Source organism: Malaclemys terrapin, chromosome 1 (genome assembly GCF_027887155.1).
Source record: "Malaclemys terrapin pileata isolate rMalTer1 chromosome 1, rMalTer1.hap1, whole genome shotgun sequence".
NCBI lineage: Eukaryota > Metazoa > Chordata > Testudines > Emydidae > Malaclemys > Malaclemys terrapin.
Genome location: NC_071505.1, coordinates 314,780,619 through 314,792,975, shown reverse-complemented (window position 1 = coordinate 314,792,975; position 12,357 = coordinate 314,780,619). Strand labels below are relative to the sequence as shown.

Genomic DNA, 12,357 nt, shown 5'->3' with positions numbered 1-12,357 from the left:
GGCGGTCAGTATGTTGATTGTACAGATTTAAGTTCCTATCACAGCTGCTGCTGCAGATTGATGAATTCTATGAACGGCTGGAAGAGACACTTATTAATAGACCAAGCAAAGATATCACTCTTGTAATTGGGGACCTGGATGTGAAAATTGGAAGTGTGGGGTCTCAAAGAAGTAATAGGAAACAATGGTTTGGTGGTTTATAAAATGAGAGAGGAGGACATCTAGTTGAATTGTGCTGCTCTAATCACCTGGTCATTACAAACTCTATTTTCACCCAACATCCTAGAAGTTGATATACATGGAAGTCATCAGCGGGCATGACAAAGAACCAAACTGACTATATAATGATACAGCAATGCTGGAGAGTGAGTAATGGACAAAGACTTTCCCAAGTGCAGACTGAGGGTCAGTCCATCAACATTAGCCTCAAACATTACATTGAAATTTAAGACATTCAGCAGTTCTGAAACATCTGGACTTGTCTAAAATCAACTAAAATACATGACTTCTGTCCAGAATGGGTTTGAGGCATGCCACAAGTGAAAGAACAACCCAAATGAACTTTGGAATAAAATGAAAACTATCATGCTCAAAGCATCCACAGCACACATTCCGAAAAAATCGATGTCAGACTACACCATAGTTAACTGAGAAGGCATTTGAGCTGGTGAAAAAATGATGCAGAGTGAAAGAGAATGGCTTGAAGACAGAAGAATATAGGAGAGAGCATAAGGAACTAAGCAGACAGATCCAAAGGCAGACTAGATGAGACAAGAGCAAATACATAAGGGCAAAATGCATGGAACATAAGAGTTACAAAGAACAATAATATAAAAAGGTATATTTACATTGGTCAGACTTATTAACAAAAAGTTTCCCCTACAATTGAACATAACAAATGAGCATGAAGGCAGAGTCCTCAATGAAGATGATGTCAAATGCTAGTGGAGATTACTGTGTCAATCTGTATGCCTCTTACAATACAGACCAACAGAAAGGAGAGTACGGAGCCAGTGCCATCAATCCTACAAGAGGAAATGCTGTACACTATTATGAAAATGAAGGCCGGGAAAGAACCAGGGGTAGATAACATACCAGCAGAGCTGTTAAATCTGCAGTGATATATGGATGACTAGAAATTGATTGGAAGACTGGATGAAGGGAATCCTTTGGCCCTATCAAAGAAAGGTGACATAACAGTGTAGTAATCATTATCTCCCTGATATTGCAAGCCCACAATACTACAACCACAACAAGTTGGTTTCAGAGAGGGATGAGGCACACATGATCAAATCGCAAACATCAGTCACATCACTGAAAAATACAGGCAGTATAGTCACCCACTGATCATGTGTTTGACTGACTACTCAAAAGCAATTGATTCCATCCAACATGACCATCTTTGGAGGACACTGGTAGACATGGGGATTCCACAGCACCTCATTGAACTCATCGCAAATCTGTACCATCAACAATAGATCACGGTGAAAACAGCAGCAGGGAACAACTGGTGGTTTTCCACTGGGCCGTGTCAGGAATCAGAGGCTGCAGCAGAGCCAGTATCCAGGCAACCTAATGAGACCAACTAGCCTGTAGTAGGCTGCCTGAGTGGCTACACCACCTGATTGGTTTGAGGAGGCAGCAGACCAGCTCCAAACCCAACAGCCACAGTAGTTCGGGGGTTCCTCAAAGATTCATCGGTGGTTATGATAGCCCTTGTGCCCGCTTGTTCCCACCCTTGCTCCCACCTTGGGCTCAACCCCAGCCTTCTCCCTGCCTTGCCTCACTCCAGGTAACTCAATTCTGATCCTCAGTTCCGATTCCTCACTTCTGACATCCGGAATTCCACTCCCAGTTCTGACCCCTTGGCTCCAGTTCCTGCTCTAACCGTAGGCTCCAATTCCTCACTGCCGACTCCTGATCCAACCACTAGATGTCACTCCTGTTCTGATTATGCCTGTCTCCTGCTCCAACCACTAGGCATGACTGTCCACGTCCTGGTCATGTGACAGGCAGGGTGTGAGCCAAGAGTGTATTCCATCTCTAAGCCTCTTCAACATGTACGCAGAATTTATTCTGAGACAAGCCCTGGAAGATTTTGACAAAGTGGATGGAGCTGGGATTTCCACTGGTCAACACCTCTTAACTAATCTCAGATGCACTGATGACAGGATGCTCTTTGCCACAACTATCAATGCAATGCAACAAAAGTTGGGAGTCTAAAAATAATTAGTGAGGAATATGGACTATCCCTGAATGAGCTGAAATGTAAATCCATCCATTTTGACATTATTAACAAAAAAGGATGCAAGTGGACATCACAATTAACAATCAAGTGTTAGAGGCAATAGATGAATTCAGTTATCTGGGATCATACATATCCCACCAAAGAGGCTGCCTGAAGAAACTGGAAAATGATTAAGAATAGTTCGCTCAGCCATGCCCTCCCTTACAAAAGTTAGGAAATAATGTGGCATCTCAAAATGTATGAAAGTTGATTGGTGAAAGCTTAATTTTTTCCATGACTTGTAGATGTGAATCACTGAAAATTAAGGCAACCGACAGAAAAAAAAAACATGAAGCTTTTGAGATCTGGTGCTGGCAAAGACCTTTGTGCATCTCCTGTATGGAAAAGACTATGAATGCTTATGTTAAAAGTATTACTGGAGAGAAGCAGAATCTGCTCTCAGAACTCAACAGGCGCAAGCTTACATACTTTGGTCACATCAGGGGTAGAGATGGAAATAACCCTGAGAAAGTTATCATGGAAGAATGGTGGTAGGTCAGCATAGCACGGGAGACCAGAGAGAAGATGGATAGATGGTATGCAGCAGATCACTGAGAGGTCAGATGCTGAGTGCTTGAAGCTAGCGATGGATTGAGAAGGCGTCAGAAAAATTTGCTGTCATCGCCAATATGACACAAATAAATGGATTTTACTTATTTTCCTTGGTTCTACTTACATTCCAGTACTAACCATTGCTGAGACAAACAGGTTAAAATTAATGTTAAGTAAAATTTGTAGATGTAGCAAATGGTAATAGAAATGTTCAGAAAAAATATTGTCAAAGGCCCCAATCCTTCACGTGTAAGAACATGCTTAACTTTATGCATTGTGAGTAGTCCTACTGAGCTCGATGGGACTATTCTTACTGCATAAAAGTTAAATGTGCTTAACTGCTTGCAGGACACGAGACAAAAATCTGTAGATTTTCCCCTTCTCATTCTCATCTCAGTAAAATTTATCCCAAATTCTAAAAATCTTTGGGTTTATGTTTTACAGTCCTTTTCTGAGAAATTTAAATAAGGAAATCTCTAAATTATTGAGAACTATGGATCCAAAAGATGACCGCATTATGTACGCCTAAGGCCAGATGCTTGTTAGGTCTATGATTTCTGTGACAAAAACCATGATTGAGAGGGTTTTTTGTCCATAAAGGTTATGGAGTGTGCTTAGTGGAAGTTTTGCCATTGAGTGAAATAGAGCCAGGATTTCACTCATGGTCTTTTTCATCCTGGCTTGCCTGCTCTCGAGCAAGACTTTCATTAATATCTATATTTGGCTCTGATTTGGTGTTTTACTAGATGTTAACGTTTTTAAATGAAAAATGCATGTAATTAAAATAGTATGTCATGGTGAAAACTATTTTATTTTAAGCTAAAATTATGATTTTTGCATTTTTTGCCATGACAAAGTCAGGATTTAACACTGACATCCAATCAACCCCATCCACATTTCACTCAAATATATATGTAGTAATTTACAAATGAAATCTAGAGTATTTTAATGTAAATATTTTTAAAGACCAATTGTTACAAGTTCTTAGCTAAAGTTCAATAAACTAGAAGTTGCCCAAAAGAGCGTGTGCAAACTGGCTTAGAAGTAAAGAGTACACAATAGTTAAGGAAATATGTAGTCACCTCTTTTACCCCCCTGAAGAATCTGTATGGACACTGTTTTATAAAAGAAAAATATCCAGTTCTAGTTCTACTACTTGTGCAGTAGAATCTGCCTAATTAATATATAACAAACTAATTTCAATTTCCAACATAATATTATGTCCATTCAAAGATTGAGGCAATTTTCAAATATATTTTTATATTTTAGTGATGAACCAGAGCCAGCTTGGGCTGGGGAACACAATGATCAAGAAGAGTCACAACATTATTATTTATATAGTCTGATAGTGCTTAAATGCCTCAATAGGTCTTGCTTTCTAAAGTGCTCTTAGAATCAAGGGAGATAGAAGGACCATATAAAGACAATTATTTCATCACTGTATCAGAAATGCATCCTTCAACTGCAGTTCTCTTCTTCAACCTTTAAGACAAAGCAAAAGTCATTGGATAGGTGCTTCTAATGAAGACAGACCTGAAAAGTACTCCATTCTTAAAATGTTATGTCCACTACAAACTGAAAGTTCAGAAAGAACAACCATGACCTGGGTTACCTAGAGTATTTACTTCTCACCAAGTGAGCTGACAAGGGAAAATTCTAGTAAATTATTGCCTATTCCAAAAGGTAAGTTGCCTCCCAAGACTATATTTTGCTTAGCTCCTACCTAGAGACAAAAATAGAACACTGCTGCCAAGTTATCCATTAAGTCCTAGATTCCTCAAGCATTGGAAGAAAGCTACCAGAACTAACCAAAAGAATTGTAAGCTTTAAAACAATTATTTATATGAAACTGAGCTTCTGGGAGATTGAAATCTCCTAGATAACCTTCCAGGTGAACAGATTCAGTTCATCATGCCTACCACAATGTGGGGCAAAGGCTGAATAAATGGCAACCTCTGAGTACAGCTAGTTGGGAATTTTTTTCAACTTAATTTTTTGTTGGAAAATGCACACTTGTCAAACCCATGACTTTTCACAGGAACATACCAGATCTGACTAAAGGTTTCTCAGGGAACATCTACATTGAAATAAAAGATCATGGCTGCCCTGGGTCAGCTAACTCAGGGTTGTAGGGCTCAGGCTGCAGGGCTAAAAATTGCCGAGTATACATTCAGTCTCAGGCTGGATCCCTGACTCTGAAACCCCACAAGGAGAATGGGTCTCAGAACCCAAGTTCCTAGCATGTGCCCTATGAGCTTGAGTCAATTGACCCAGGCTCTGAGATTTGGAGCCATGGGTGTTTTATTGCAGTATAGAGATGCCCTCAAGGTTCAGGAGGGAATTTCTGGACAAAACCATAAAGAGAAAGCCATCCCAGAATAGCCAGAGCAGGGACTTGAACCTGAGTCTCCCACATAGCAGATGAGTGCCCCAATTGAGTCTATTTTGCCTCAATGAATATTTATTTATACGAAGTGGAACAGCTCCAACAGGAGATATGAAAAGAAAGTCACCCAGAATAGCCAATAGGCTGGTGGTTAGGACACTCACTGTAAGGATGTGGGCACTAGAACCCAGGTCTATAGAGCCTGGGCCAGCTAACATTCCCACAGTGACATGCAGAAACAAAGCCAGGGAGCACCATGGAGAATAAGTGCCACAAGAAGTACTGCCCAAAGGAGCCAGAGTGATATTACCCTGCAGCCCTCCGATTGGCCAACCACTCTATTTAACCTTAAAGGGTGCCCCAGGAAGTTGTCTAGGCAACACCACAGACTTCAGGCCTGCTGTGACTACAGAGCTCACCTCATCTTCGGATTTCTGGCCTCCGATCCCAGCCTGATTCTGACCCTGACTCTTTCCTCCTGAGACTAGCCTGATACTACCTCTGATCTCTAGTCTCCAACCTAGTCCTGACTTTGACCCTAACTCTTGTTTATTCAACCTGACTCTAGTGATTCTTCCAACCCCTGCTCACTGACCACCACACGTCAGGGACTATCCAGCCCAGCCAGACCTCCTACACCCCAGTCCCTTACACTCACTTGGGATGTGGGAGATTCAGGTGTAAGTCCTTGGCCTGCATCTAACCACCAGGTTACCGGTTATTCTGGGGTGGATATCTGTCTCTCTCCCCCACCCCAAAAAAAAAGAAAGAAAAGAAATTGGAAAGGTCTATTTCATTCTGATGTGAACTAGGAAAATTTTTGAAATCTCAAAAGTTTTCATGAGATGAGCAAATAATTTCCCACCCAGCTCTACGTCTGAGGATTGCTCCTAAAAAACAGAATCACTACACCATGCAGGGCTGGCAGTTTCTCTAAAATATGAAATGAAAGGCATTCTAGGCTAAAATTAAAACCAAAAGGCGTTTGCCTCTGTTTGAAATAGCACCTTCTGATGGCACCTATTTTTGAAAATCCTGGCCTAGGTAGCAATATAAAGGGGAAATTCCATAGCAATATTCATACTGCATTGCTTTTTAAAACTATTCCTAACTTTTCTTCCCCAAAAATAAATTCTGCTGCATGAAAGGGACAGAGGATGAAAGTTCATTTTGTGATCAAGGATAATGAAGTATGATCGTTTTTCTAATGTACGAATCACCACAGTAACTGAAGTACAGGAAAACATCTCCATCTGAGTCAAATAAAATGCCTATACAATTGTGCAGTAAGATTCCACTTATTTATAAACAGTTGAGCTGAACTAACCTTTAAAGAAATCTGTCCATTAGATTACAATTTGTAATATAATATATACAAGTAGCAAGTCTGCATATAAACTATTTCAAATTAAAAGTTCATCCGAACAATCAAGAATATTTTACCTTTTTATTCAGCTTCAACCAAGTTGAATAGCCTTTGCTGTCCACATACTGCAGCCCAAAAAACCAGACTTCACGTAGACCAACTGTTTTCACCACCTAAAAGTAAACGAGTCATTAAATCAATAAACTCTGAAGGGCACCTGGATTTTGGTGTAATGGTTCAAACACAAGTTCAGACTCAGATACAATATACAGCAAGGTTTTGTGAGCAACCAACTTAGGCAAATAAAGCCATACAAGATTTGTACACAAGACAGACAGAGCAAGAAGGAATAGCTTACTCTTAATTATAGTAATGTCTTCCTCCATACACAACCAGTCAGCATGAAGTGATATGTCTCCACCCACCAGGAAAGCAGGTGTTTGAGGAGGAAAAAAAAAGAATTGCTCAAGTTAAGAACATGTAGGCCAAATAACTCCTTTCTTTTAGTGCAAGACAATCCAAACAACAAGAGGAGAAGACAATGGGATTAGGATGGGGAGGAAAGATGACATGATTATTGGCAAGTAATTCATTATTTAATGTCTCCTCTTCCTGCATCCTATAACCAATAGATATGGCTAGCAGTACTAGTACTGGAGGAGAGCGCTCAAAGTGATGTCAATGGCATTGTCTTATTGGCCACTCCCCAGATCCCTAGCCAAAAATGCAAGAAGTAGAATGTCTTAATTTTAACTAAACCAGAGGACTAATACCAGCCTTTTAGAAGCTACACAATGGAATCATCCATTTATCTAGAGACAAATACAGTTGATAGTTTTCTGAAAATTTTAGATGTCAGAAGCTTTGCTCAGAGGGTAGGGATAGGGTCCAGAGTGACCTAGACAAATTGGAGGATTGGGCCAAAAGACATCTGATGAGGTTCAACAAGGACAAGTGCAGAGTCCTGCACTTAGGATGGAAGAATCCCATGCACTGCTACAGGCTGGGGACCAACTGGCTAAATGGCAGCTCTGCAGAAAAGGACCTGGGGATTACAGTGGATGAGAAGCTGGATATGAGTCAGCAGTGTGCCCTTGTTGTCAAGAAGGCTAATGACATATTGGGCTGCATTAGTAGGAGCGTTGCCAGCAGATCGAGGGAAGTGATTATTCCCCTCTATTCAGCACTGGTGAGGCCACATCTGGAGTATTGTGTCCCACTACAGAAAGGATGTGAACAAATTGGAGAGAGTCCAGCGGAGGGCAACGAAAATGATCAGAGGGTTGGGGCACATGACTTACGAGGAGAGGCTGAGGGAACTGGGCTTGTTTAGTCTGCAGAAGAAAAGAGTGAGGGGGGATATGATAGCAGCCTTCCACTACCTGAAGGGGTCTTCTAAAGAGGATGAAGCTCGGCTGTTCTCAGTGGTGGCAGATGACAGAACAAGGGACAATGGTCTCAAGTTGCAGTGGGGGAGGCCTAGGTTGACTATTAGGAAACACTTTCACTAGGAGGGTGGTAAAACACTGGAATGGGTTACCTAGTGAGGTGGTGGAATCTCCTTTTAAGGCCCGGCTTGACAAAGCCCTGGCTGGGATGATTTAGTTGAGGCTGGTCCTGCTTTGAGCAGGGGGTTGGACTAGATGACCTCCTGAGGTCTCTTCCTAATCTTTTATGATTCTATGACTGGCCTAAAGAATTAAGTTACCTTGATCCAAGTTCATCCTCAGAGTGTAAGGATAACTCAATAGGTTCATTAACCTGAATTGGGAAATAGTTTGGAACAAACTTACTATGGGACAGCTTTTCAAATCAGTGCAACAGGGGAATCACAATCAACTTCCTATAAGCTAATTTAAAGGCTGGCCCACACAAATGTAAGGACAACAGTAATCTACAGCATTCTTGATTAGGTGATTTACTGAAATGCAGAGACAGTAAAGATTCAAGCTTTGGCAGTGGTAAAGTGAAACCTATTTTACCAAGATATGAGATATTATGCATTTTGCACTCATGTCACAATTCCCTGATCATATCTCATTACTGAAGATTCACAAATTCGAGATATATGCTAGTTGCAGACCCTTGCACGCTCTATTGGGCTGTCATACATTTATGCTGCTAGAAGTCTGAACTTTTCCCTATTTAGGCAAAGAAAAGATCCAGTCTCACTTGTAGCTGTGACAAATCCCAGCCAGAGTTCTGAAGCTTGAAAAACAAACTAGTGATTTTGGACATTCGCCCTATAAAGTCTTCTGCTCTGTTCTATCTGGTTTCTCATGTACTAGGGAGAGGAGTAAAATGTTTAACAACTCTCCTTCCTCAACATCTGGAGATATTTTTGACCCTACTGCCAAAGGATCAAATCAGTAAGTTCAAATAAAAAAATACCCAAATGGGACTCTGGTAGCAGCCAATCTATTGAGGAGCTTATGTTTTAAGGAAGTGTTCAGATCCATCTGAGATATACAGAATTACATATACACAAAAAACCCACATTCAAAGAATGTTGTTTAAGTTGAAAAATAAAACACTCGAAAGTTAGATAATTCCATAATTAAGGATGCCTGTGCAACCTTACTTCTGCTCCCCTGTGCACATGCACTATGATAAGTCTAATTATCACCATACCATTTTTTTCTATCTGACCCTGGTCAGCGCACAGGATGGCCAGTGCTCAGGGAACAGAATCAGAGTTCTGTAGTAATCAAAACTGGTGTCTGTTGGACCCTTGCCTCATTTGCTCTATAAGCTAGGAGGCGTGTAAAGAATGAGGCAGGGTATGAAAGAAGAAAAAAGTATGGTCTTGTAAGGGTTGAATGCCACATGCGATAACTCAGTTCTATCCCTTCCTCTGCTATAGATTTCCAATATGCTGCTGAGCAAATAACGTAAACTAAAGTTTTGGTAGATGGCCCCTACTTGTGTGTTCTTCACCTTCTGCTAAGGGCACAAACAAGGCTTTGCCATCCCTGTCTATTCTGGGACACACTTTGCATGTCCTCTATTTTGTTAAGTACCATAAATTTTCCTTCATTGACTAGTATTCAACCGAGGGATTATTTCAGTTGGCCCCTTTGATGTGTTCTTCCAACTGCCCAAAGCTTTATACATTTTCTTAAAATTAAGCAACACATGCCATAGCAAAGAAATGGTGATTTTCATCAGTAATTACTCAGCCAAATCTCAATGGAATTTCATGGGATGAAGCCAGAGGCACCTCCCTGGCCCCATGGCTTTACCTTGCCGAAGAACAAAGCCCTGCTATAAAAATTGGATGCTAGACCTTATAAAAAAGTAGAAAATGTCACAAGAATCTTTTAATAATGAGAAGCATTTAGCAATTTAAGGCCTGGTCTACACGGGGGGGGGGGGGGGGGGGGGAATTGATATAAGTTACGCAACTTCAGCTACATGAATAACGTAGCTGAAATTGACGTACTTCGATCTACTTATCGTGGTGTCTTCACTGCAGTAAGTCAACGGCTGACACTATCCCGTTGACTCCGCCTGCGCCTCTCACCCTGGTGGAGTACCGGAGTCGACGGAAGAGCGCTTGGTGGTCGATTTATCACGTCTAGACTAGATGCAATAAATCGACCCCCAATGGACTGATCGTTTCCTGTTGATCCAGGGGTAATGTAGACAAGCCCTAAGTACAGAGATCGATGCTAGATCCCCCTATAACACAGGGCTTTTACAATTATTACTGTGGTTTCAGCTAATTTTTATTTCAGGTTGTAGGGACACTATTACATATTTTGACTTTTATAATGCAGGTTTTAAAAGTGTTTTTAAAAAGCTGCTCAGAGCTATGGATTGATACTTCAACAAATCAATAGACAGTAAAGTTTCAGAACAAGAATTCTCTATTAGGCAATCAAATAAATAGATTTCATTGGGTCTTCCCTGGTAAACCTAGTAGAGGACTTCTGAGATATTTGCCAAGAAGGATGAGGCTATAACTTGAGGAGATGGGGTGAGTAAAACCCCAATTTTTTCCTGAATTGGGACTACGCTATTCTGTCCAGGAGCTTCAGTGGTAAATTCTGAGAACTTGACAAAAATCAGTTTGTGGATAACAAATATACTTCATGATGTTCTTCGTCTCCTATGAAAGAAGAAGTAGGGAAAAGGCAGGTTAGTTAAGGCCCACAAAATTAGCCTCTCACCTCCACTCTGGCCTCCAAATGGATGAGGAGACAGAAAAACTTTGTGATGGAGAGATGCCTGCTAAAACAGAATCTCCAAGTGGCCTACACCATCATGTTGGTGGGATAAGGGAGGCCTTCATTGAGCTTCATGACAGCAGGGAAGAAGAAGAAAGCCATAGATGCTGAGTTCTTAGACTTCCCATTTACCAGTAGATAGGGAGAACGAAGGGAAATGCCCTAGTCTGGAAACAAAGAGCAGCTCAGAGAAAGGATCATACTAAAGTGGGAAACAAAGCCTTCCACATTAAATCTTCCCACCACTGACTAAGGAAGGGGTTTGCTGACATCCAAACATCCTCAGGATCATGGGACAAGAGATAATGCTGTGACAAGGTAACTTGCTTTGAGCAATAACTACAAAGGACAGAAGTTTACTGCAATGTACACCACATGGAGTGAGCCATGATGACTAATCAAGCTACTGTTAGTTTAGAATGTGTCACTTCACTTTGTTGGCACTAATAACCACGGAGAAATATTACACCTTTTCTGAAAGCTTCATATTTGTTTCACACCGCAATTCAGCGATTTGATTTGGGTCTATGAAGCCATGTGTGGGTTTAGGATATGTCTGAATGATTTCTCCCCTCACATACAAGCATGGCACATGAACCAAGAGTCTCAAGCTAACAATTTCTCAATTTAAACATCTACAGGCTAATCGTAAGAACTGCTGAGGCCGCCTGAAAGCCATGAAAAGGAACTGAGGCAGCTCGATGGAGAGCATCGAGTAGGTGTTGAGAGAATTTGCATCTATATCTTTTATCCCTTGTTCAGAGAAGCTACAGAATGGGTGAAACTGATCATCTGGGCACAAGACTTTATGCAGCAGCAGATCACCTCCACCCAATACCGCATGTCAAGAGGTAGCAGAGGTTGGCAGAAAAGAAGTCGCAGCTGCCTTCGCATATCCAGAAGATGGCACAATTTTTACTTGTCGAGTTCTTGTTGGCAACTCACCTATACATCTTGGGGAGGAGGCCAGATGGCTGCCCTGTCCCCAAAACTTTTCTGCCTTGCAACAATTGTGAACTATTTTTAGTTTTAAATCACTTTTTAATTCCATTTTTCTTTCTTCTAGAAATCGTTTTTCCCTGATTCTCTATTCATGAACTGAAAGAAAGAGAGCATGAAGGCTGAAGTATTACTCCACAAATTCCAGTACAAGTAGGCAAAAACATAAATAAAGAAAAAGACACCTGATTAGGATGGAAAGGAAGGTGCTTGCTTATACATCTACCATAAATAACAGTCTTTAACCTACTTGCTGCTTCGTGGATGAAGACATACCACTTTTTGAGCTGACTTGGTTGTCGGAAGAGGGAAAAGAAAAGAAAGCATGCAATCACTTATCTAAAAGTGGCTAATGAGATTCCATTCCTCAAAAGAATCTTGTCATACTGCTGCTTCCTTACTTGGACAGAAAGGAAGGTAGTCTAGTTATTTTTTTAATGTTACATTTTCTGCCTTAGATTTATTATTAAAGGGTATTTAAAGTTATATAAACATACAATGAATACACTTAGTAATTCCTGTGTTCTTTGAGTATATG

At 40.9% G+C, this 12,357-nt stretch overlaps 1 protein-coding gene across 1 annotated transcript in view; it reads right to left on the bottom strand.

The window, feature by feature from the left end:
- RDX (radixin) overlaps positions 1-12,357 on the bottom strand; it is a 95,595-nt gene that overhangs the window by 43,315 nt on the left and 39,923 nt on the right. Inside the window, exon 4 of the mRNA XM_054015513.1 lies at positions 6,669-6,764. Coding sequence (XP_053871488.1) covers positions 6,669-6,764 — 96 coding nt within the window. The remainder of the gene's footprint in view (positions 1-6,668; positions 6,765-12,357) is intronic.